The sequence below is a fragment of the Staurois parvus genome, unplaced genomic scaffold (assembly GCF_062004578.1).
Source record: "Staurois parvus isolate SC_StPar_1 unplaced genomic scaffold, SC_StPar_1.0 ptg000151l, whole genome shotgun sequence".
In the NCBI taxonomy this organism is placed as follows: domain Eukaryota; kingdom Metazoa; phylum Chordata; class Amphibia; order Anura; family Ranidae; genus Staurois; species Staurois parvus.
The window spans coordinates 3529618-3556999 of record NW_028317947.1 but is presented as its reverse complement, the minus strand read 5'-3'; the positions used below and the strand labels follow the sequence as shown (position 1 = coordinate 3556999).

At 44.6% G+C, this 27382-nt stretch overlaps 1 protein-coding gene across 1 annotated transcript in view; it reads left to right on the top strand.

The window, feature by feature from the left end:
• The first annotated feature begins 4594 nt into the window (after nt 1-4594).
• SKAP1 (src kinase associated phosphoprotein 1) overlaps nt 4595-27382 on the top strand; it is a 551061-nt gene continuing 528273 nt past the window's right edge. Inside the window, exons 1-2 of the mRNA XM_089674345.1 lie at nt 4595-4708; nt 15898-16003. Coding sequence (XP_089530471.1) covers nt 4666-4708; nt 15898-16003 — 149 coding nt within the window. The 5' untranslated portion in view covers nt 4595-4665. The remainder of the gene's footprint in view (nt 4709-15897; nt 16004-27382) is intronic.

The following is a 27382-nucleotide window of genomic DNA, read 5'->3' as shown; positions in this document are numbered from 1 at the left end:
AGCATCTTAAACTGATGTCATTGACACAAGCCCGAATCCTGTCTACACAGACCCTTAGCCCCGGTCATATCAGGTGCGATTTACATGCCAGGAGACTAGCAAATTGTATGCCGAGTCGCACGCTATTGTCCGCTATTAGAGCGGTCATATTGGTGCCGTTCCGACTTGGTCCAAAGATTGGTCATGACGAAGCTGAGTGAGATACGCCCATCGGCGAAACGCGTTGACGTCATACGTCAGATACGTCACTTCCGGTCATGCGCATTGGCGTTATGCAAGCCGACCAACAAGGAGGCGGCCATTTCCACATGCCATGAGTCATGCAAAGCTGTACAGGCGCCTTGGAGAGAATGGAACCCGCGAGATGTCGGCTGATGTAAGCGGTTGTTCCCTGGATCAATACAGCAGTACATGTGAAGGACATTTCCATTATTTACTACCCATGGCACAGGTGGTGAGTGGACTGTTACAAGAATAACGAAGAAGGCTTCTTGTTACCTATTATATACATCAGAGCGGGAGTACCCAGATTGACTGTCCTTATATCATTTGTCTTATTACAGGATGGGGACGTTATGATGCATTACCTAGATGCAAGGCATACAGCATATATTGCAACAAACGGAAGACCCATTGGGCCTCATTCTATTACGTATATCAAAGTGGTTTATAGCCCACACGCTGTGGTGAAGAAACCATATAAAGCAGGGCTCTGCTATTTACATTTATTATTCCATCAAGACATCAACAGGGACTCTATCATCTATAAGAATTTTTGCAACTATTTGCGTCTACCAAGGGTAGATGGGCCCCAACCACATGTGCCTCAATAGGGTTGTACTGCATGAATCTATATTCATATTATTGGGGTATATCCCCTCTCTTTATGCAATTTTTTACCCACATTGCCTTGAATAGGCTAAGGGTTATGTTTCTCTCCACATGGTAACTGTATTAGCTATTATGCATAGCATGTGATAAATATATTATCTATATCTATGGTACAATTTTTTGTAAAACCTCCTACAGGGAGTGTAACCAATGTGTGGTGCTGCAAATGCTCTAGAGTAGACTAAGTTTGTCACTGCCTTTGCAGCACATATATATCCAGACCGGTCTTGGTGTGATTTTAAATGGTTTTAGGTCTGTGTGTATTGTCTCATACTGAGGTGATGGTAAACCTGATGGTGATGGTGATTGCCCTATTGTTAATCATTAATGTTTAATAAAGCATAATTTTTTGGAAATTTTTCCGAATATCGCATTCTGTCCATAATGTAGCCACTTTCTTGTGAATCTCTTTTCACAAATCTCTTTGTTGGTCTGGATATTTTTTGGCTACTGGATGGAAGCCATATATTGGGTGATACAGTAATATATATTTGAACCTCTAAACTTTATTCTTTACTATAGGTTCATACCTATGCAGTTTGCGTTTGATCTGTTTCTGCAGTGCTTTTCGAGGTGCGTTTTTGCACATGCATTCTTGATGCTTTTTGCGTTTTTTTTTCAACTTGTTGCTGGGCAGATTAAAATGCAAAACGCATCAAAAACGCACTACATGCTTTTCTGCAGCATCTCCATTGAAGTCTATTGAACCAAGAATGCAACATTTTGCATTTAAAAAAGTCCCTGTCCCTTTCCAAAAAACACACCGGGGGAAACGTGGAGATGTGAACCTGTCCCATAGGAAATCATGTTAAATGGACCACTGTACGTTTCTGCAAAACGCAGTGGAAAATGCGTATATGTGAACCTTGACTTCTACACACGTGCTTGCATTTTTGGTGCGTTTCCATTGAAGTCTATGCTGCCAAAAGTACACTGCAATGTAGCACCTGTACTATGTACTAGTTGCACTGATGTGAACGGCCACCATTAAAAATAATGTGATTTTCATAGTCGGGTGATTCTGTGTGAGGCTACATTCACACCTAAGTCACATTTTCAAGCATTTTTCGAAATGTACATTTTTTTCTCAGGCATTTTTTGACTAAAAGGTGTGGAGTGTTGCTGAAAAAGAGGCAGAAAGGTGCTGTTTGAGCAGAAAATGTGCTACAAAATGCTCAGGTCACACTTTGTCAGTGTTTCCATTGAAGTCTATGGGGGCAAAAATGCTTAATTCTGCCTGAAAAGTAGATTATGTGCTTTTTTTTTTTTTTGAGCGTCAATCGGTTTGCTACAAGCAACAGAACAATCAGATGTGGACAGGGGCGGACTGACAACTCATGGGGCCCCCGGGCAATAGGGGATCATGGGGCCCCTGTGTCCTTGCCCACACTCAAAAAATCCTATGAAAAAGGTACAAGGGGCATCTCATGGGGCCCCCTACTGACCCCGGGCCCTCGGGCAGTGCCCGAGTTTCCAAATGGTCAGTCCGCCCCTGGGTGTGGACAAGGGCTATGGAAAACAATAGGTTTTTACTTGTTGAGCGTGAATGGGGCTGAGGCGGCATCTGAAATGGCAGTAGTGCAGACTGGGCCTAGGGGGTCACATATTTTGTCAGCCATTTTCCGACTAAAAAGGTGTGGAGTGTTGCTAAAAAAGAGGTAGAGAGATGCTGTTTGAGCAGAAAATGTGCTACAAAATGCTCGGGTCACGCTTTGTCGGTTATTCCATTGAAGTCTATGGGGACAAAAATGCTCGATTCTGCCTGAAAAGTAGCTTATGTACTTTTTCTCTGAGCCACAACCGTTTGCTACAAGCGACAGAACACTCAGACTGAAGCGGCATCTGAAATGGCGGTAGTGTAGACTGGGCCTTCATGGCGCCTCTACATATCTGCAAAATAGCAGCGTGTAGCAGGAAGGAATGCAACTCTGCACGTGTTCTCGCAATGGTGTGAACCAAGTCTGAGTGCCGTGAGGAAACACTCCACTGTTAACTGTGGGGCTCCACTTTCACCTCAGCTCTCAGTCTCTAGTAGGGTTGTCACCTCATCCCTTTAAAACCGAACACATTAATTACACAGGTTCTGGGGCTGATTTAACCACATGCCGCCCAGCCACTGCATAAATACGGCGGCAGGGCGGCACGGCTGGGCAAAAACACGTTTCAAAACATGCGTTTTGTAAACAGGTAGGGGGCGCGCCGCCGCCCTACCTGTCCCGCCGATCACAGCCGCAGATGTCAGTCGCCGGGTCACAGCCGGTTGGCGATCGGCGTCAATCGCTGACAGAGATCACAGCTGCAGTAGCTGTGCTTTCTGTCAGTTCCCTGACAGCTCCAGGACACTCTCCTGATCAGTGTTCCCTGCAGTACACACCCCCCCCAATAAAACACTCCCCTCACAGTTAACCCTTTCCCTGAAAAATAAACTTAACCCCTTCCTCCCCAGTGCCATTAGTACAGTGTCAGTGTTTTTTTTTTGCACTGATCACTGTATTGGTGTCACTGGGGATGTCAGTGACCCCAAGTCAGTACCCCCCAATGTCAGAATGTCCGCCGCAGTCCCGCCATAAGTCACTGATTGCCGCCATAAGTCACTGATCGCCGCCATAAGTCGCTGATCGCCGCCATTATTAGTATAAAAAAAAACTAAAAATCCCAGTATCTTTCCCGCCATTGGTAAACGCTATAACTTTCACGTAAACCAATTAATTTACACGTATTGGGTTTTTTTTTAGCAAAGACATGTCACAGAATGCATTTTGGCAGAAATTTATGACTAAATTTGATTTTTTTATTTTTTTTTACTGGACATGTTTTATAGCAAAAAGTCCAAAATATTGTTTTTTTTCCTCGAAATTGTCACCTTTTTTTTTAAAGCGCAAAAAATAAAAATTGCACAGGCGATCAAATACCACCGAAAGAAAGCTCAATTTGTGAGAAAAAAAAGGATGTAAATTTAATTTATGTACCGTATTGCATGACCACGCAATTGTCCGTTAAACTAGCGCTGTATAGCAAAAAAATGGCGTAAATTCCAGTATCTATACCATAGTTTGCAGACGCTATAACTTTCACACAAAGCAATCAATATACACTTATTGGGATTTTTTTTACCAAAAACATGGAGCAGAATACGTTTTGGCCTAAATTTATAACCAACTTTGAGTTTACTGTATATTTTTTATAGCTGAAAGTAAAAAATATTGTTTTTCTTCAAAGTTTTTGGCTTTTTTTTGTTTATAGCATGAAAAATAAAAAGTGCACAGGTGATCAAATACCACTGAAACAAAGCTCTATTTGTGTGAAAAAAAGGACATAAATTTCGTTTGGGTGCAGCATTGCATGACCGCGCAAATATCAGTTGAATTAGTGCAGCTCCGAGTAGCAAAAAGAAGCCTGGTCATTAAGGGGGTAAATCCTCAGGAGGGCAAGTGGTTAATGCAGATAAGGCACTCTGTAAGTTTAATGGCCACCTTCATCAGCCACAGAACCTTTTAAAAAGTATGAGGTGACAACCCTGTTCTCTAGTCTTCTGTAGTCCTTCTATACTGGGACAGTGAAAACTTGGTACGGAGTCAGAGCCGCAAAACTGCACACAGCCTCCACCCGGCCGAGCAAAGTTTCCTTCACCTCAGCAACCCATCACCTCACACAGCCCGCCAATCTCCCCCTCCCTCCGGGGTTTCCTGAGCGCTCGGGGTCACATGACCTGCCATCCTGCTTCCTCAGCCGGCTACCTGCTAGCTGTGTGGATGGTGCGTGTCTCCGGAGAAGATGAACTCAGACATTCCACGGGACGTTGTCCTCCTTCTCAGAGGTGACCGCACAGCCCTTCTATTACTAGCAGTCATTGTCCGCAGGCTTCTGCTTCTATTAGCCGTGTATTGTTCTAGTCAGTGGTGTCAATGGGTGTCGGTCGCCAGGCAAGAGAATGTAATATAACGTTCATTCATTGAAGGCTATTTTTTATTGCATTTGTATTTCATTTATTTTGTTATTTTTATTATTAATAATAATTAAAAAAATATATAATTTTAATTCATGCTCTGAGGTTTTCAGTTGCTCGGGACTTTTTTCTGTGCTGAGGGTGACGTGTCCCCTCTGTCCTCTCTGTACTGCTCTGGGGTGTCATGCACCTCGGTGTGGAGAATCACCTGCACAGTGTAATGGATCTGAATGCAGCCATATTGTCTATGGCAGTGGTCTCCAAACTGTGACCTGGGGGCCAAATGTGAGCCTTTGCATACCTTTAACTGGCTCTTGGGGCACTATTCCTCCCACTGACACCAATGACGGGACACTATTCCTCCCACTGACACCAATGACGGGACACTATTCCTCCCACTGACACCAATGACGGGGCACTATTCCTCCCACTGACACCAATGACGGGGCACTATTCCTCCCACTGACACCAATGACGGGGCACTATTCCTCCCACTGACACCAATGACGGGGCACTATTCCTCCCACTGACACCAATGACGGGGCACTATTCCTCCCACTGACACCAATGACGGGGCACTATTCCTCCCACTGACACCAATGACGGGGCACTATTCCTCCCACTGACACCAATGACGGGGCACAATTTCTCCCACTGACACCAATGACGGGGCACTATTCCTCCCACTGACACCAATGACGGGGCACTATTCCTCCCACTGACACCAATGACGGGGCACTATTCCTCCCACTGACACCAATGACGGGGCACTATTCCTCCCACTGACACCAATGACGGGGCACTATTCCTCCCACTGACACCAATGACGGGGCACTATTCCTCCCACTGACACCAATGACGGGGCGCTATTCCTCCCACTGACACCAATGACGGGGCGCTATTCCTCCCACTGACACCAATGACGGGGCGCTATTCCTCCCACTGACACCAATGACGGGGCGCTATTCCTCCCACTGACACCAATGACGGGGCGCTATTCCTCCCACTGACACCAATGACGGAGCGCTATTCCTCCCACTAATACCAATGACGGGGCGCTATTCCTCCCACTGACACCAATGATTGGGCGCTATTCCTCCCACTGACACCAATGATGGGGCACCGTTCTTCCCACTGACACCAATGATGGGGCACCGTTCTTTCCACTGACACCAATGATGGGGCACCGTTCCTCCCACACTGACACCAATGATGGGGCACCGTTCCTCCCACACTGACACCAATGATGGGGCACCGTTCCTCCCACACTGACACCAATGATGGGGCACCGTTTCTCCCACACTGACACCAATGATGGGGCACTATCCCTTCTACTGACACCAGTAATGGAGATTGCATAACATGGATTCCGATGGTCCTAGTTTACACTGGTGCAGTCAACAAAAGTGGAACATGCTGCATTTTTCCTGTGCGGAACGCATCTGCAACGTGGCAAAACACATCAAAAACTCATCAGAGCGCACGTCTCATCTTAATGAGATGTAAATGCAAAAATGCATCCAGAACGCTGAAAATGTGGTGTGACCTGGCCCTAAATGTGGGGTACACCCACTCTGCATCCACACCACAGCCAGCAGTGTGAAATGACCCTGGAGGCTAGGTTCACACCTATGCAGTTTGTGTTTGATCCGTTTCTGTACTTTTTGCAGTGTGTTTTGCATTTTTGCACATGCGTTTTTGACGCGTTTCACATTTTTTTTGCAACTTGTTGCTGGGCAGATTAAAACGCAAAACCAATCAAAAAAAAGCGTGAAAGCGCATAAAAAACACACTACATTCTTTCCTGCAGTTTCTCCATTGAAGTTTATTGAAGCACAAATGCAATGTTTTGCTTTTAAAAAAAAAAGTCCCTGACCCTTTCCAAAAAACGCAGTTACGGACCTGCCCCATATGAAATCATGTTAATGGACTGCAGTATGTTTCTGCCAAACGCAACGGAAAATGCACGTGTGAACCTAGATTAAAGGCTGGTTCACACCATAGAAACACAGTCTGGATGTGTTTCTACATGCACACTTTGGATGCATTCCAGTGCATTTCCCCCTTTTTTTCACCTCAACCACTTCCAGTCCGGACACTTTCACCCCCTTCCTGTCCAGGCCAATTTTCAGCTTTCAGCGCTATCACACTTTGAATGACAATTGCACGGTCATGCAACACTGTACCCATATTAATTTTTTTGCATTTTTTTGAGACAGATAAAGCTTTATTTCGGTGATATTTGTTCACCGCTGGGATTTTTATTTATTTTGCTATGTAAATTAAAAAGTCCAAAAATTTAAAAAAAAAAGTGTTTTTCTTATAACATTTTGCAAATAAATCGTATTTCATCATAAATCTTGGCCAAAATTTATTCCGCTATAGTTTTAGTAAAAAAAAAAAAAAGAACCCAAATTAGTTTATAACCAAAAGTATAATTTTTAAACTTTTTTTTTACATTTTTAATTTTTTTTTATTTATTGTTACTTTTTTTTTTACATACTGTCCCCCTAGCAGTACAGTGTCACCATGGTGACACTGTACTACTTGTGGGGGGTGATGAAGATTTTTTTATTTTTTTTACACTGCTTTTACACCCATTAAGGATGTAAAAGCAATCATTTCTCCTTCTCTCTAGCTGCATTCTTGCAGCCATTGAGAACTACTGAGTGAGCTGTGATTGGTCACAGCTTGTCACATGCTACAAGGCTGTTGTGAATAGCCCTGTACCATGTGACCTCTTTGATCATTCACAGATTTCACACATAGTAAGCAATGATGTCACAAGTGACATCTTGCTTACTACTCTGCATGTGATCACTGATTGGCCAATCAGTAATCACATGATCGGGACCTCGTACAGAGGTCCCGTCCGACGATCGGTGTTCCACTGTGTCCGGAGGGAGCGTGCACAAGCAGGGTGCGGGGAGGCCGTTTATAAACGGCCACCCAACCCTGCACGTTTATATACAACGGCCGGAAGGGAGGTGGTTAAAGTGGTTGTAAAGGCTGAAGGTTTTTTACCTTCATGCATTCTATGCATGAAGGTAAAAAAACCCTTCTGTGTACAGCAGTGCCCCCAGCCCCCCTAATACCTACGCCCCTTCTCTATCCATCGATGTGCACTGGTGTCTCGGCTATCCCGGTACTCCCTCTCCTCTTTGGCCGAGACAGAAGCATGAGCCATTGGCTCCCACTGGTGTCAATCACAGTCAGTGAGCCAATGAGAAGAGAAAGGGAGCAGGGCCGAGGTGCGTGTGTGTGTCAGCAGGTGCCCACCCATAGTAAACTGCTTGCTGTGGGGGCACCCGACAGGAGGGAGGGGCCAAGAGCACTGGTGGGGGACCCGAGACTGTGGAGGCTGCTCTTTGCAGAACCACTGCACACAGCAGGTAAGTAAAGAAATGTTTATTTTTTTTTCTTAAAAAATATAAGCCTTTAGAACCACTTTCCCTCCAGAGGATTTACCCCCCCCCCATGACCAGGCCATTTCTTATGTTATGGCGCTGCGTTACTTTAACTGACAATTGCGCGGTCATGCAATTTGTGTCCTTTTCTTTTCCCCACGACTTGAGCTTTCTTTCGGTGGTATTTGATCTCCTGTGCGTTTTTTTTATTTTTTGTACAATAAAAAAATAGACAATTTTGAGAAAAACTGCATTTTTATCTTTTTGCTATTAAACATGTCCAGTAAAACAATTAAAAAAAAAAAAATTTCGTTATAAATTTAGGCCAAAATGTATTCTGCGACATGTCTTTGCTAACAAAAATCCCAATATGTGTAAATTAATTGGTTTACGTGAAAATTATAGCATTTACAAGTGGCGGTATATATACTGGAATTTTTTACGTTTATTTTTACTAGTAATGGCGGCGATCAGCGACTTATAGCGGGACAGCGGTGGGAACAGATTTGGTGTCACTGACATCCCCAGTGATCACCTAGCACCTGTTGTCAGTAGGAGGAGGAATAGTTCCCCATCATTGTCATTGGTGTCAGTGGGAGAAATAGTGCCCCATTGCTGCTGCCAGTGGGAGGAAAAGTGCCACATTGTTGGTGTCAGTGAAAGACATAGTGCCCAATCATTGGTATCAGAGGGAGGAATAGTGCCCCATCCTTGGTATCAGAGGGAGGAATAGTGCCCCATCCTTGGTATCAGAGGGCAGAATAGTGCCCCATCCTTGGTATCAGAGGGAGGAATAGTGCCCCATCCTTGGTGTCAGTGGGAGGAATAGTGCCCCATCCTTGGTGTCAGTGGGAGGAATCGTGCCCCATCCTTGGTGTCAGTGGGAGGAATCGTGCCCCATCCTTGGTGTCAGTGGGAGGAATAGTGCCCCATCCTTGGTGTCAGTGGGAGGAATAGTGCCCCATCCTTGGTGTCAGTGGGAGGAATAGTGCCCCATCCTTGGTGTCAGTGGGAGGAATAGTGCCCCATCCTTGGTGTCAGTGGGAGGAATAGTGCCCCATCCTTGGTGTCAGTGGGAGGAATAGTGCCCCATCCTTGGTGTCAGTGGGAGGAATAGTGCCCCATGATTGGTGTCAGTGGGAGGAATAGTACCCCATAGTTGGTGTCAGCTGGTAGAATGGTGCCCCATGTGTGAGGAATTTTGCCTAACTATTGGTGTCATTTGAAGAGATGGTGCCTGATCGTTGGTATCAGTAGGAGGAAAAGTGCCTCCTATCAGTGGAAGGAATAGTGCCCCAAGGGCCGGATAAAGGCAAGCAGAGGGCCACAGACTGCAGTTTGGAGACCACTGTCTTAGCCAATAGAAAGCTAGTTACTAGGAAAGGGAGAAAAATGTATAGAAAATGCAGATCATGCACTTTTACAGACACACCAAAACCGCACATACTCTGCTGCAAGGAAGCTCATGTACTTGTTTGAGCGAAACACTTCATATGACCTGACACTTGGGTGTAAACAAATACCATAGGACATAATGGGAATCCTCATATTGAGCACTGAGGCACTTGTCTGGAAAGTTTCGAAATGCTCAGATGTAAACCAGGGCTTAAAGGATAAATTAATCTTTTCATGAAAAATAAAAAGGTGAATTGACTCAAAATTTCCTAACCATGCAGACCGCACTGCGCATATTGACAATGATGCTGCATGTTGCCAGTGTAGCAGTCCGTACACAGTACACCACAATCACAGCCTAATACTGAGTATCCATCACAATGCTCGCAATGGCAAGTGCTCATTACTCAAAGTCAAAAATAGTTTTTTTTTTTTTTCATGACTGCGCAATTGTCAGTTAAAGTAACGCAGCGCCGTATCGTAAAAAAATGGCTTGGTCAGGAAAGGGGGTTAAATCCCCTGTAGGGCAAGTGGTTAAAGGTGTAAAAATAATAAGGAGCAAAGCAAACAAAAACAAAAGAAACATTTTAATTCTTAATAGTTTATAACAGAAAAATGAAAAAGAAAAATCAGCAGAAAAATAATAAATGGACAAGGAAAATAAGGAGTTAATTAGGGCTGATTAGGGGTTAAACACAAGAACATTAAAAAAAATAAATTTTTTTTTTTACTTGACAGGTTGATTTTAACTGACCTCATCTACAGATGGAAGTTCATCCCTTTGATCTGTAGATGAACAAACAGAAAGATAGAAAATTAAACAATGTTTCTTTGTTTGCTTCTGTTTTAGTGGTTGCTCATAAACATTGCAAGCACTGAAACTTGTGCAAATGCTTAGTATCGGCACAGATACAGGTGTCGGTTCAACCCTAAAAAATACACTATAATTAATTTTCGTGAATACAAACACAGCATAATACCCAATTTTTTGGTAAAATATAAAAGATGACGTTACACTGATTAAATATGCTAGAAAATAGCGTACTCCCGAAAAACTGTGACAACCTACGGTACCTAAAAATCATCATAGGAGACCTTTTAAAAGCCTTTACAGGTTAGCAGTTTGGAGTTACTCAGGAGCTGTGGCCCTGGAAATGCTGTCGCTTTGATGTTCACGACAATACCACACATGTGTGATGTGATCTCTGTTTCACATATGTGTGCAGGACCTACGTACTTGTGAGCACAGAAGAAATAGGGGTGCTTTACATTTTTCTTTTTAAGTTTTATTATAATTTTCTTTTAAATTACATTTTATTTATTTATTTTTCGATTGAACTTTATTGCTATCACAAGGGATGAACAACATCACTTGTGATAGCGTGGCCCGTGACAGGTCCTCTTTGTGCAGAGATCTGGTGTCTATCCAGTGATTAGAGAGTTTTCTACTTTGATTTTACACAGCTGAACACAACACAAGCCTACTGAGCACTACACAGCTGTGTGCATTGGCCTGTAATATGCAATACTAGTGTGTTCTGTCAAAAACCTATACGCTGTACTGATCTAAACGCAGCGCTTTCTACGCCATGTGCACAGGCACTATTGTGGGCCTATGTACATGGCTGTAAACAAAGAACTTTACATACTATTACATACATTTGTTACGCAGAATCCTTCTGTCTAAAGGATGCTTTGTAGATATCCGTGTATTATTACTCCCATGTGCATGAGCCCCTTAAGCCCAATTTTGGAATGAAGAAAACAATTCTCTTGCAGTGGGGCCCCCCCTGCACTGCAAGGATTAAATACTTTAGGTCCAGGAGAAGTGAAGAGGGTGTAACACTTGCCTTACCCCCACCCCAGCATACTCTGGTGCTGTCCCTTTTCCCTCTAATCTCTGGGCTGTAGGTGGTCATTCAATGTCATCACATACAATGCAGCAGTGTTAACTCTTCGTTGTATGTGAAAGAGATAGGTATGTGACCACAGAGTGCATTAGAGAGGAGGCTTCGCAAGAGCGATCGGACGGATGGAGAGCGTACAAGGGCGAGGAGTAAGGCAAGTATGGCTCCTTGTTTTTGTTTCCTTTAGCTTAAAGAACGCAAAGCAAACTTTATTATTTTTCATTTTGAATAGATTAAGTGAGGGTTGATTAAGTGTCGGTTAGATTAATTGATAGATTAAGTGTCGGTTTTTTGGTCACCTGTGTCCCATTGGGGAGATTTCTTTTAATTTCCTGCCCCTTAGTCACAACAGGTAGAGAGAGAAAATCCTTCCAAAATGAGGGAAATCCCTGGTTGTTATGGTCACCTCAACTGTTGTCCCCAATTGGAAGAGTTTCCCTCCTTTCCTTCCCATTCGGGTGACAATCCAAAATTTGGGATTTTTTTTCACATTCACTGTCTGTGATAAATCACCAGGACAAATTCAAGAGGGTGAATCTCCCTAGCAGGGGCACAGACGGCAATAAGAACCTTAAAGGGGTTCTAATCTGTCTCCACTCAAAACTCATCCAAAATTAAAAAAAGGTTTGGCCTTTGGCTCGGTTCACATTAGTGCGACACATAAAGTTGCATGCCAAGTCAAAACCCATTCATTTCAACGGGAGCTGTCTTAATTGCTGAGACTCAAGTTGCAGCAACAACAAAAAAATAGTTCCTGCACTACTTTGGTGCAACTCCCAGGGCGATTTGGACCCTTAGACTTCTGTGTTAGATCACAGAAGTCACATCATTATGCAGGGTGTCCCTAAAGTCTGGGCACATAGGAAATATCACAAACTAATTTTTTTTTTACTCAATATGTATTTTGCCTGTGTGTCCCGACTTTTGGGACACCCTGTAGATAAGAATGCAACGTTGATGGATCAGGTTTTTTGTTAACCACACCTCTCCTCCCTTGTCATGCTTGCTGCCTTAATACTTCCTACCTAACACATCCTATTCACACTTGAACATAGTGGAAATGCACATTCCTGCTCATGTTTTTTGTGCTTTTTTCACACATAAACACACATTGCACATAGGGCAGTCCAGTCGCTTGACTTGACTGATCTACGCGCAACAAACGCCCCACAGTAGCTCAAGAACCTTTTCGGTCATGGAGCATCACACATTTTGGTGCTTTTGTAGCATGTCTTGTCACGCAGCAAAATTGGAGTGTCATTAACAATTAGCCTACGTTTACATCTGCATGTTTCACAACATACGGCAACCTGCACAGAAAATGTGCACTTTGCCATGTTCCTGAAAAAAATGGCATTACGTTGCCCTTTAGGTTCCACTTTCAAAACATATGGCAACCTACTCAGAAATTGTGCAACACATGTTCAGAAACTCACAGATGCTAACACAACTTAAATGGCAACCCTCGCAGATGCAAACGCAGCCTAAATGGCAATGTAAATATGACGCACATTGCCGCGCATTTTTAAAACACAAGGCAAAGCATGTAATTTCTGTGCAGGTTTCTGCAATGCACTTGCCATGCATTTCCTAAATGCACAGCAAAGCACGCGTTTTCTGTATGGGGTTACCACATTCGAAAACATGCAAATATGAATGTAGCTTAAATAGCAACGCAAGCGTGACTCACATTTGCAGCATGTTCGGAAATGCGCATATACAAATGCAACCTAAATGATAATGCAAGCGTAATGTGTTTGTGGTTTGTTTCCTAATGCACAGCAACATGCACAGACAACACGAGCTGTGCCACGCATTTCAGAATTGTGCATCGTGTTTGCATTGCCATTTGGGCTGCATTTGCACCTGCGTATTTTCAAACGCGTGACAACCTGCACAGAATATGCGCACCTTGGCACGCATTTCAGAAATGTGTGTCGAACTTGTGTTGCCATTTGGCTGTGCTTGCTTCTGGGCATTGTTGAATGTGCACCAACTCGTGCAGAAAATGCGCATTTTGCCACGTGTTTTGGAAAAAGGTGTGTAGCGCTTGTGTTGCTTTTTAGGCAGCGTACGCATCTGCACATTGCCGAATATGCAACCTGCACAGAAAATGCATGCTTTGCCATACATTTCGAACATGCATTTCTGCAGGTGTGAATGGAATGTGCATGGGAGGAAGTTTTTAGGCAGCGATGACCAGAGAGGAGAGGTGAGGGTTAAAAAAACCCATTGATCCATCAAAGTCACATAGGAATGCTTCCTATTTATAAAGTCGTATTGAAGCTGCATCAAAATTGCAAGCAAGTTGCACTAGTGTGACCCGAGCCTCAATTTCTATTTCAATAAGCAGATAACCCTTGCAGTGTAGGGTGGACTGCTGTATTTTCTGTCCGTGAGTATGTTTTTTGAGGGTAAGTAGGAAAAAAGTAAGAAGGAAAAAACTCAAAAGTGAAGTTCCTCTTTAACCTCTGTGCGCCGGCTGCACGCGAATGTTCGGCCTCCCGGCGTCTGGGCCTTGACGCCGAGGGGCCACACATTTGCGTGCAATTAAGAAAAACATATGTGCTGAAAGCGCGCGCCTTGCGCGCTCCCAGCACACATGTCCAGTACTCACGGAAAGGTCCCGATCTCCTCTTTCTATCGGGACCTTTCCCAATCATGTGACTGCTGTGACGGCGAATCATGGAGGTCACATGACCTTAAACCTTGCCCCGCCTCCCAGCTTCTGAAACCCTTAAAGGTCCGGGAGGCACCGGCATCAAGGGGTTAAAGTGGTATTTAACCCCAATCCATAAATGAAAAATATTGCAGCTACATTAGTTTTCTCTTTTTAGGCTTTTTCCTCCTCTTTACCTGGTGATCTGGCCCGTAACACACCTCCTGTATTAGAGTGCCCCCACTCTGGGTGAAGGAGCACAAAGGGCACAGTAGACAGCAGCATTGCCAGTCTGGGGGTGGGGAGTGTTAGATGGACTAGCAGGTTTAAATACACTAAGAAATTGAAGCCAAACTCTAGCTAATACTTTATAAGCAGTCCCAGCAAATACGTTTTTTTTTCGTTTTGGAATAAAGATCTTACATAAATAAATACAAGTGGTGTTAAATGCTTTATCTCATCCCTGTAAACTGATACATCTGGAAGAGAGCCTGCTCTTTTGGAAAAAGAGAATTACTGGCTGGATCACCAGGGGAACGTAGAAGAAAAAAGACTAAAAAACAGAAACTATTGTAACCATCACATCTAAGAATTAATAAGCTGCAATATAATAAATGTTTGCCTTTGGGTTTAATACCGCTTTAAGTTATCACTGGGCAATAGTATAAATTGCCTGATCTGACCTGTTTCTCTCCTGTTTGTAAAGAGCAGTGTTTCTCAGCCAGGGTGCTGTTAGCATGGGACTCAGTTTGTCCTGAATTAGTGTAGTGAGTACCATGGTGTGGCAGGCTGGCCTCCTAATGATGTTTTAGGGTTATGGCACTCAGCATCATTCAGCTGGAGCCATAAGGTAGGGCTTTGATTTGAACAAGAGATTATGTGATTGAGGAGACTGTGTGATTTGGGGGTGCTGTGAATAGAGGACCTCTTCTGTGATGGGTGGGCTCTAGGATGGGGGGCTCTTATGTATAGGGAGCTCTCAGATAAGATGGGGAGACTGACATAAGGAGGGCTTCTGATTTTAATTTCATCAAGGTGGCTGTGTACGTTAGGTTTCCAATTGACATGTAACATTTACAGTTTTTACATTTTAGATTGGGATGTCTTGAGATTTTGCATAACTTTAAAGGGCTGATAATGGAAAAAAAAAAAAAAAAGGTTGAGAAACGCTGGTATAGAGTATAACAATTGACAAAAGTAGGTCTGTAGTGCGTTACTTGTGGTTCCATTGATCTCTATGAAACATGCACTTTGCTGTAAACTGCACCAAAGACATGAGCTTCTCTTCCTTCTATCTTAATATGGTTGTCCACGTGTCTAGTTTGCTGTGTCGTACTGTCTTCTGTGGTTATAATGAGCCTTCTCCTTCAGTTGCAGAACATGATTAATAAGATCCCCATAAATAGCTTTAAATCAGATTAGTATAAAAGATGGCTTCCAGCATGGAACCTGCATGATTGATCACACTTAAGGCTTACACCATGAATATGCTTTGCATGCTAGGCTGTTTCACTAACATTTAGCATAGATTTTAGTGCTTCTAATTTGTCAGTTAGTCCTAAAAATGCTAATTGTTTAATTGTAGATAAATAGGGGGCAAGGGGAGTATCATTTATTAGTTACATAATGGCATTTAAATGCGTATTATCTACTATTGTAAGCAGGCTAGAATGTTTTGTGTTTGATTTCTAGATGCAGAGACTTTTCTGTCTGAATTTCTTCAGTATGAGAATGTGAGTATCAGAGCAAGAGAACTCGGAGAGGAAATCCTGCATGGTTTTAGATTGGTTCGAAATAGGTATGCTTTTTGTTCTTTTTGTTTTTTTTTTAACATCTGTGTAATTTGGCTGTCTGTTACTTTACAAAGGACTTGTACTATCATATATGTTATGCTTGCTGTGAAACTGAATACTTTTTTTCAAATGTGCTGGACTTTCTGTTCCTTTACCATCTACCACATGCACAGCACTTGCAAATGTATTTACTAGTCATACCAGCATCATTTTATTGCCTTTCAAGACTGTCTATTGTACAAGGCTTGTAAAATAAGAAATGCAAGTAAGTACAACTGCAGATTGTTCCATTACCAGCATCTGGGAAATAAAAATAAAATATACTTCTAACAGATGCCTGTGTGTGTGAGTCCAAATCTATAAAGAATGAATGGATGAGACAAAAAAAGGGTTAATATGGCCATACACACTTGCACACACATACAAACCTGCAGGCTGAACCTTACAATAAATCTCCTGTTGTATTCTGACAGCTGGCACCAGCAACTGTCAGAATATGTAATCAGCAGTCAATCAGATGCAGTCGCTGTTCAGATGACCATTTTTCGTCCAGCAGGTGGGTGGTGACAGAATCACTTAGGAAGTAAATTTCTGCGAGTTTACTAGAAACTGGATAAAATTTCCATAGGTATGGCCATCCTTAGTCTTTAGCCACTTGAAGACTGGAATATTATACCCCCTTCCTGTCCAGGGAATTTTTCAGGTTTCATCACTGTGATACTTTGAATGACAAATACTCACTTGTATTCTACACTGTACCCAAATAAATTTTATGTCATTTTGACATATATAGCTTTTTTGGTGATATTTATTCACCACTGGGGTTTTTGTTTATTGATTCATTTGTTTGCTATATAAAGGGAAACAGAGAATTTGGAAGAAAAAATCTGTTTCTCTTTATAATTATTATTTGCTATAAAACCTTTCAAATTAATAATCCTTCATAGATTTAGGTCAAAATGTATTCTGCTACATTTCTTTGGTAAATAAAACACCCAATATATTAGTCTGTGTGAAAGTTACAAAGGTGTTCTCACTGCCTATCTAAGTTCTTGAGGCCTTAAAATGCCAGGACAGTACAAACACCCCCAAAATGACACATTTATATACTTCCACTAACAAGGTATTTGTTAGGAGCATGGTGTGTTTTTTAATTATTTCCTACAATATTTTAGAAACTGAAGAAAGTAAATAAAATTTGTTTTTATTTGACAAAATTTACATTTTAGCTAATTATTTCTCACTCACAGCATAGGCATACTTACAATTACACAAATACAAAAAAACATTCTTCTATTCTTCTCAAATATGGGATTAATCGTTGCCTAGACGTATATAGGGGCCCAAAATCCAAAGGACACCTTCAGGCTTTCAAGGGGCATAAATAATGCATCTTATTCCCAGACTACCTATCATATTTCTTAAGGCCCTGAAATGCCCTGACAGGAAAAACACACACATTTTACAAAACTGATCCGTCGGCATATTAATTAGAGGCATGGTGAGTCTTTTGAAGATCACATTTTTACCATAAGTTTTTGAAAGAGGGAGATAGAAAATTAAAATGTATTTTTTCACACAGCTGTCAATTAATAAGATAATTCTTACACACATCATGAGCACCCCAAAAGTCTCTGTGTTATACCTCCTGAGTATCGGGATACCAAATATGTGAATCTTTTTTGCAGTCTAACCGCATAGAATGCCCAAAAGCATCTTCAGGGGCATAAATTTGGCATCTAATCTCCTGACTACCTACTCATTTTTTTGGAGGCCCTGGACCACCAAGACAGTAGACACACCCAAAATGACCACATTTTAAAATAGCATACACGTGAAAGTATTTAAGGGGCATGGTGAGTCTTTTGCATACTTAATTTCTTGCCACGTTTTTGGAAAACAAAAATGAAAATTATTTATTTTTACATAAAGCTTAATAGGATATTTCTAACACACTGCATGGGTATAATTAAAAATAGATCCCAAAACACATTATAATACTCCTTCTGAATATGAGGATACCATATACTGTATGTTAGATTTTTGCTGCCCAAGAATCAAGAAGCTCCTTCAGGCTTTTACAGGGCAAAAATTACACTTCTTATTATGCTTCTAATTTCCTGACTACCCATCACATTTTGGAGGCCCTGGTATAGTTTAAAACCCACAAAATGACTACATTTTGGAGAGAGTAAACACCTCACGGTAAGTTTTTAGAGGGGCATTGTGAGTCTTTTGAAAATGTAATTTTTTGCCACAGGTTTTGGGAAAATGCGGAAAATAATATGAAAATGTATTTTTCTAATTACTGTTGTCAAATTAACAAGATGTTTCTGACACACAGAACAAACCTACTCAGAATGACACCCCTGAACACATTCTGCTACTCCTCCTGAGTATGTGGATATCACGTGTGAGACTTTTTCAGTGTTTGTACTGATTATGTACTGGACATTGGATATTGTGTATCACAAAAATCAACCAACATTGTATCAAAAACAGGGTCCTGTAATATTTGCTTCTGTACAAGTGGTCAGGGAGTATAGCTTAGTGTAGTTAGTTCACCTATTAATTAGTCCTCTTTCCTATAAGCCGCACATGGCTGCTCCCAAGAATACTATGTTCACTGGCCAGGAAGTATAGGAGGCTGAACAAAGGAGTCCCTGTGGTTCCGGGAGTCTGTAGTTGATGGCTTGGGCTAGCATCTTGCAGGAATGTAGTCAGTGGAATGTACAGATGTGTCAGTTCAGGTGGCAAGCAAAGACGTAGTCAATAAACAGACCAAGGTAAGTGTAGGAAGCAGACACTGGTGCGGTGGTGACAAGGAACACTGTTTCTGGCTACACTGGCTCTGTGGACACTGTACTGATGTGGCAGTGATCAAGGACACTGATGGCTGTAGTGGCTCTGCTGACACTGGTGTGGTGGTGATTAGGAACACTATTGCTGGCTTACACTGGTTTGGTGGCAGTGTACTGTCTTAACCAGTGATGTCCCGCGGGGGTGTGGTCCACACCGGGTGTCAGGGAACGAGAAGATCGCTGCGGCACATGAATCTGCGCATGCGCAGGATCCCGACAAGGCAGGCGGGCACTAGGACCCAGGCGAGCCTGTCACCAATGATGGCGCAAGCAGGCACTAGGACCCAGGCGCGCCTGTTGGCGCCGGGTGGGCTATTTAAACGGGCCACTGCAGGATCCAAATTGCCGTATGGTCTTATTCCTCTGCCTGTGATTCCTGATCCTGAGTTGTTTCCTGTTGCCAAACCCAGCCTGCTCCTGACTATCGTGACCTTCTCCTGCCCTGACCCCTGGCTTGTCTCTGAATATTCTTCTGCCTGCTCTTGATCATTCTGACCTCCTGTTGCTGAACCTGGCCTGTGACCCTCTGCCTGCTGCTCTGGTCTGCTCTGCCTTCTTAGATATCAAACCCAGCCCGCCTGACTCCGCTACCTGCTGCACGGATCCATCCGCATCCTGCTCTGGTCTGCTCTGCCTCTTCACGTCAGGCTCATTACTAAAGTACGTGACACTAGCGGTCTCCTCTACCGCAGCTGGGCATACCTGGGGGCCGCGACCTGGTCTCACGCTGCTCCAAGTCCATCCTCACCATCAGGGGCTCTGGTGAACAAGCAGACTGGGGCTTAGACCCCGCGCCCTGGGGAAACCCCAAACTGTGGACCGATAGAACTACTGCTAGAGTCGTCACAGTACCATACGGCCATGTCTGAGCCTGCAAGAGGACCCTCTCCACTGGATGAGATTTGTCACCATCTGGCCGCACTCACCCAGGCCGTTAAGACACTGCAGGATAGATATGCACATCTGGAAGAACGCATTCAAACCTTGGCTACGCCTGCTTCTGCGCCAACGGCTCCAGTTACATCTCCCTCGGCCACCCCGCAACCCCGCACTAGCACAGTAGTTCAGATACCTTCACCTGAACCCTGTGTGCCTACTTCAGAACGTTTTAATGGGTATCGGGGTAAATTCAGAGCGTTCCGAAACGCATGTCAGCTGTACTTTGACCTGCAACCACGAACTTTCTCCACAGAGATTAAGGTGGGGTTCATCATCTCCTTGCTGCAGGGAGAACCCCAGGGCTGGGCCCATCGCCTGTTGGAGAGTCATCATCCTCATCTAACCAACATGACAACATTCTTCAATGCCATGGCTCAGTTATACGATGATCCACAGCGAACTACCACCGCTGAGGCAGCATTACATGCACTCCAACAGGGTCGCCGAGCAGCAGAGGAGGACATCAGTTCTGCCTGGGCCTGGCCGAGCCCCTCAAGGACGAGCTAGCTCGGGTAGGCATACCTGAGTCCCTGGAGGACCTGATTGCTTTAGCCATTCAAATTGACCGTCGGCTACGTGAACGCAGGCTAGAAAGATCCAACCAAGTTCTGAGGCTTACATGGGTGCTACCCAAGTTTCCCGTCCTGCCCAATCCTCCCGCTAGGAACCGGGATCCTGAAGCTACGGATACCCCAGAACCTATGCAACTCGGGCTAATACGCCCTTCATTGACTGCAGAGGAACGCCACAGACGTCGGGTCCACAACCTCTGTCTATACTGTGGAGAATCAGGACATTACGTGCGTTCCTGCCCAGCCAAAGTGCGTAAGTGCATCTTTGCTTCTTCTGCTGCTCCTCCATCATGTTCAAACAGTGCAACGCACCTGGCTGTTCCCATTTCCTTCCAGCTTCCCAGAAGAATCGTGTCGGTGACGGCAATTATTGATTCTGGGGCCTGTAGTTGTTTCATAGACTTAAACTTTGCTGCTCAACAACATATTCCATTACTACCGAAAGAACATGGGCTAAACATTTTTCTTGCCGATGGGTCCCGCATTAAATCCGGACTGGTAGACAAAGAGATCCCACCAATTCTTACTACGGTTACCAACCATCATCAGGAATTTGTACGTCTGGATGCTATCACCTCTCCTCTATTTCCTGTTATACTGGGTCTCCCTTGGCTACAGGCGCACGACCCTCAAATTAACTGGAAGTCAGGCTCGATCCAATTTCTCTCTCCTTACTGCCGGAAACATTGTTTACCCAAGATATCCTCAGTTCCACCTACCCTACTATGCATGGACGCTGATGTGGAACTTTCTCAAATAATTCCCTCTGTCTACCATGACTATCTTGATGTATTCAGTAAACGGTGTGCAGATATACTTCCTCCTCATCGATCCTATGACTGTCCGATCGATTTGCTTCCCGGGTCTGAAATCTCTTTTGGACGGATCTTTCCCCTATCTGAACGGGAACTAGGAGTCTTAAAGGAATACATTGAGGAGAATCTCCAGAAGGGGTTCATTCGGCCCTCCACTTCACCAGCTGGAGCTGGAATATTCTTTGTGGAAAAGAAAGACAAGTCTTTGTGGCCCTGCGTGGATTAACGGGAATTAAATAAAATCACCGTTAAGAACCGGTACCCCCTTCCCTTGGTCCCTGAACTGTTCCAGAGACTCAAAACTGCCACCATCTTCACTAAGTTGGACTTGAGAGGGGCATATAACCTGGTCCGCATACGGGAAAGGGACGAGTGGAAAACAGCCTTCCGCACCTGTTTCGGCCACTTTGAATAGCCGTTTGGGCTGTGCAACGCTCCGGCTACATTCCAACACTTCATAAATGATATTTTCAGAGATTACCTGGATGTTTTTGTTGTCATATACCTGGATGACATTCTGATTTTTTTCCGCATTTCTGGAAGTACACTGAGACCATGTCAAATGCGTACTGGGACGACTCCGTCAGCATGGATTATATGCCAAGGCAGAAAAATTTAACTTTGAGCAACAGAGCATCCCATTCCATTTCATCTCTACTGCCGGAATTGCTATGGATCCTCTAAAAATCACAGCAATTTGGGAATGGCCAGTCCCCTCAGACAAAAAGGAATTCAATGGTTCATTGGCTTCGCAAATTTTTACCGGAAATTTATTAAGAACTTCTCGGGCCTCATTTCTCCTATCACTTAGCTGACCAAGTTAGAAGTCCATTTCCATTGGACCCCTGAGGCACAGGCGGCCTTTGAGACTCTAAAGAAGCTATTCACAGCGGCCCCCATCTTAAGCCATCCGGACTCCTCTCTTCCTTACATTTTGGAAGTAGATGCATCCGAAAACGCAGTAGGGGCAGTCCTTTCACAGCAGAACGGCCTTAAAGAACTAATGCACCCAGTAGCCTTCTTCTCTAGGAAACTCACCCCAGCTGAAAGGAACTATGACGTTCAGGACCGGGAACTCTTGGCAATAAAGAGAGCATTAGAGGAATGGAGATACTTGCTGGAAGGGGCCATGCATCCAATTCTGATATACACTGACCACAAGAACCTAGAATATTTAAGGACTGCTAAATGTCTCAAACCACGCCAGGCTAGATGGGCTCTGTTCTTCTCCAGATTCATCTTCCATATAACCTACAGACCAGGATCCAAAAACACTAAGCCAGATGAGCTTTCACGCATGTTCGAGGATCCAAAGGAATCCCCAAAATCGGACACTATTCTGCCAGCAGGAAATTTCTTACGGTTACAATCTGAACTTTTGTCTCAATTGCAACAAGCATCAGTGGGAGCAGCCAGCCCACCTGGTATCACGGCACAGAGCAGGGAAGGACTTCTGTGGAAAGTGGAGCAAATTCTGGTACCCGAAGGGGCACGAACTCTTGTTCTGGGTTACTGCCATGATCACCCATTAGCAGGCCATTTCGGGGTCTCTAAAACACTGGAATTGGCCCAACGCACGTTCTGGTGGCCTAACATGGCGAAGGATTGCAAATCATATGTAAGGACTTGCACCATCTGCAATCGAAGCAAAACCTCTAGAAACAAGGCCAGGGGTTTACTAAAACCCCTGCCAGTACCTGATAGGCCTTGGAAAATGATAAATATGGACTTTATAGTAGAACTTCCACCCTACCAAGGACATACCGCCATTTTTGTAGTAGTGGACCGGTTATCAAAGATGGCCCACTTTTTGCCACTAAGGAATACACCCTCTGCTGTAGAAACTGCTCAGATTTTCATTAAGGAAATCGTAAGGCTCCACGGGGTTCCTATGAGCATTGTCTCGGACCGGGGAATACAGTTTACTTCAAGATTTTGGAAAGCACTATGTGAAACCTTGGAAATTAAGTTATCCTTCTCCTCTGCCTACCACCCACAAACAAACGGACAGACTGAACGAACCAGTCAGACTCTGGAACAATACATTAGATGTTACACTTCCTTTCTCCAGGATGATTGGGCGGCACTCTTGCCTCTGGCAGAGTTTGCGTATGACAACGCTAGTCATTCTGCCACTAAACAATCTCCATTTTTTGCTAACTATGGGTTCCACCCTACTTTTTTACCTGACCTAGTCCCAGAAACTTCTGTACCTGCTGCTCAGAACACGAAAAATTATTTTGTCTCTAACAATAAATTGTTACAGGAGGCGGTTGCAAAAGCCCAGGGGGACAACAAGAGGGTCTTCGACAGAAGGAGAAGGGGGGGAACTGATTCTGCACCCAGGAGACCAGGTCTGGTTGGCTACAACTAATCTGAAGATGGCATGCCCTTCGAAGAAGTTGGCACCAAGATTTGTGGGTCCATTTCCGGTAAGACGCAAGATTAACAATGTCTCATACGAACTGGCACTTCTGGAATCCAGTACACCCAGTTTTCCACATGTCACTATTGAAGCCTGCAGTACCCGATCCATTTCCTAATCGTAGGTCAAGGCCCCCTGAGCCGATAACTGTGGATGGGGAAGAAGAATTTGAGGTCGAGGCTGTTGTGGACTGTAGAAAAAGGAGGGGTCAGATACAGTATGTTATTAAGTGGAAGGGTTATGGTCCAGAGGAGAATTCATGGGAACCAGCCCAGAATGTTCATGCCGCAGACCTAGTTCGGGAATTTTTTCACAGTCACCCACAAAAGAGGAGCCAATTGGGCATCCGGAGGCTGCCCATAGGGGGGGAGCAATGTCAGGGAATGAGAAGTTTGCTGCGGCGCATGAATCTGCACATGTGCAGGATCCCGACAAGGCATACAGGCAGGCAGGCACTAGGACCCAGGTGTGCCTGTCAGCGCAAGGCGGGCTATTTAAACGGGCCACTTAAACGGGCCACTGCAGGATCCAAATTGCCATATGGTCTTATTCCTCTGCCCGTGATTCCTGATCCTGAGTTGTTTCCTGTTGCCGAACCCAGCCTGCTCCTGACTATCGTGACCTTCTCCTGCCCTGACCCCTGGTTTGTCTTTGGATATTCTTCTGTCTGCTCCTGATCATTCTGACCTCCTGTTGCTCAACCTGGCCTGTGACCCGACTATCCCTCTGCCTGCTGCTCTGGTCTGCTCTGCCTTCTCGGATATCGAACCCAGCCCGCCTGACTCCGCTACCTGCCGCACGGATCCATCCGCATCCTGCTCTGGTCTGCTCTGCTTCTTCACGTCAGGCTCGCTACTAAAGTACGTGACACTAGCGGTCTCCTCTACCGCAGCTGGGCATACCTGGGGGCCGCGACCTGGTCTCACGCTGCTCCAAGTCCATCCCCACCATCAGGGGCTCTGGTGAACAAGCAGACTGGGCATTAGACCCTGCGCCCTGGGGAAACCCCAAACTGTGGACCTATAGAGCTACTGCTAGAGTCGTGACACCGACCGCATTTGGGGTCACACAGGACCCGCTCCACAAAAAGGTAAGTTGTAAAGCAAGCCAACGATCCCCGCAGGATGGATCCAATCCATCCCGCTGGGATTGTCGGCTTTCTTTACAACTTACCTTTTCTCGAAGCGGGTCCGGTGTCACCGGACTCGCTCCAAGAAAAGGTAAGTTGTAAAGAAAGCCGACGATCCCTGCAGGATGGATCGGATCTGCGGATTGAGCATAATGGATCGGAGTCTGATCCATTATGCTCAATCTGCAGATCCGATCCATTCTGCGAGTATCGTCGGAGGGGGTGTCACCAAGTGTTACCGCACCGGGTAACACCAACCCTAGGGACGCCTCTGGTCTTAACAGAACACTAACCGTCCCCATGAACCATCCTGTATTTAAGGATACAGTGGACAAGAGGTTAGAAGCCCTGCTGGTAGGCCTACTACTGAGACAAGGAAAAGTTCTTTCATTCCTCTCAGGCCTCCAGCTCCAGGTCTAAGTCTGGACCCAAGCCAGTCAAATCTGGTTCCATACCCTCTTGCCAATGAAAAGAGGCAATCACTTGTTTCATATTTTCTGTTCCAAAGTGTAATTTTTAGGGACTACAAACTGGATTTTTGATCTCTACCTCTTTCTGCTTCCTGATCTTGAATTTGTCTACTTCCTTGCAAAGATTGGCAGATGCTCTTGCTGCTGTTTAGCAGCGCTCCTTGCTTAGGGGTCATTGCCGCAGTCCTGAATAAGGAATGATTTCAGGGCTTCTGCTCTAACATGTTCACAGTTCCCAGACCAAATGAAGGTGTTTGGCCCATTCTAGTTCTGAAAACTCTCAACTTGCTCCTGCAGGTGCAAAAGATTTGCATGTAATTTGACAGGTTGGTTTTTGCCTTCCTCCTTGCAGGTGATTGTCTGGCTTCAGTGAACATTAGAGATGCTTTTTTGCACATTCCCATTTCTCTTCCTCACAAGTGTTATCTGCATTTTGCTGTGGGCACTCAGCACTACATATTTGTTGCCCTTCCCTTTGGCCTTTTCACGACCTTTTGGTTCTGCACCAGGGTATTTGCCACAGGGGATACATATTGTGGAATACCTGGATGATCTGACCAGTCCTCCCTAACCCTGTCAGCCAATGTCTAGTGGACAGTGCAGACTTTGGACATGGTCCTTTCCATGCTCTTCCTGCATTGTGACAAAGTCTGTCTCTTGGTTCATGCTCTGACCTAGATAAGGGTCTTGTGCCTGATGGTAGTTTTGTTTGGAGTAGTGTAAGCCCATTTTCATCTCCAGACCAAGACTGGTTTTGCAACCCAGTTCTGAAGTCAGGGAAACCCTTTCCCCCCAAAGACATGGAACGTTCTTACAACACATGCCAGTCTGTTGGGCTGGCAAGGAGTCCATCTAGATGCAGTGGACTTGATCATTGGAGGAACCTTGACTTCGCATCAACATCCAGGAATTCAGGGTAATCCAGTTGTCCCTTAAACACTGGACCTCTCAGCTGCCAAATTTCCGAATCCAATCAGACAATGCTACGAGAGTGGCCTACATTAACCAGCAAGCTGGCTCCAGAAGTGATGTTGCTCAAAGAGGAGCAGATTTGATTCTTACCCCAGGTGTGGAAAATTGGCAGGCGGACTGTCAGGAATGGACTGGCCAGCAATGGTGGGACTCACCTGCCTTTTGATCTGCAGTACCAGGGCTGGCCAGCGGGTGCTCCCAGCAATCAGAGACTCAACCTTTCAGCCAGCTAACACCTGGAACTGATGATACTGGCGTATTTAAGGGATGGCCAGACTTGCAGACTCTGCCTTGGTGTTGTGTTTGTCCTGGGCCCTGTATCTGTCCTGCATCCTGTTTCTGTTCCTTTGCTACCTGTTCTGATCCCTGGCTTGTGACCCTGACCATCCCTCTGCCTGACCCTTTGTACTACGCTGCTTGCTACCTGCTGAGTAACACTTAGTAACACTTGATCTATGCCTGTCCTATTCCATGGGCTTTTTGGGATAGTCCAGACCTATTATTTCAAGGGCCATCCCACCATCCTACTTCTTGGTTGCTGATTTTAACAGCATGGCAACAACTGTCGTATTTGGTCATCTACACTCCAGAAGGCTAGAAATTAGACTTCTTGCAAAGTCTGCCGTATCACCTGAAAGGCGTACTTTGTATAGTTCAAGGCTAGGAAATTCCATCCTAGGAAGTATTATGTACGATGCATCCTTTCCGTTCTCTAGTGTGGTCTGGTACAGCATTTGGCCTTAACTACCATCAAGTAGTTATCTGCCATATTCCCTTGTTTGCCTCTCTTGCAAGGTGGCCTTTCTCTTTGCTATCACCTTGGTGCGGAGGGTTGCTGAGTTAGCAGCCTTATCCTGTGAAGAGTCTTTCCTAGTGTTACACAGAGACAAAGATTGTCCTGAGGCCAAGGCTTCTTTTCTCCCTAAGGCGGTTTCCTCACCTTCCTGTGCACTCTACCAGATTAACACTTCTTGGGCTTTCAGTGTCAGGCTTCTGTTTCTCAGATTTGCAAAGCTCCCACATGGTTTTAAGTTTTACCAGGTGAATGTTCAGGCCTCCTCTGAGGCTTGATGGGAATGAAATGTGTTATGGAGGGGATGTCCCCGCAGCTTTCTTTTTTGCCAGTAGCCAATTACCTTAATGTTGCTACATGTAACTCATGGTTATTATTTTTTTTTTTTTCTGTTGGTTGAACTGGATT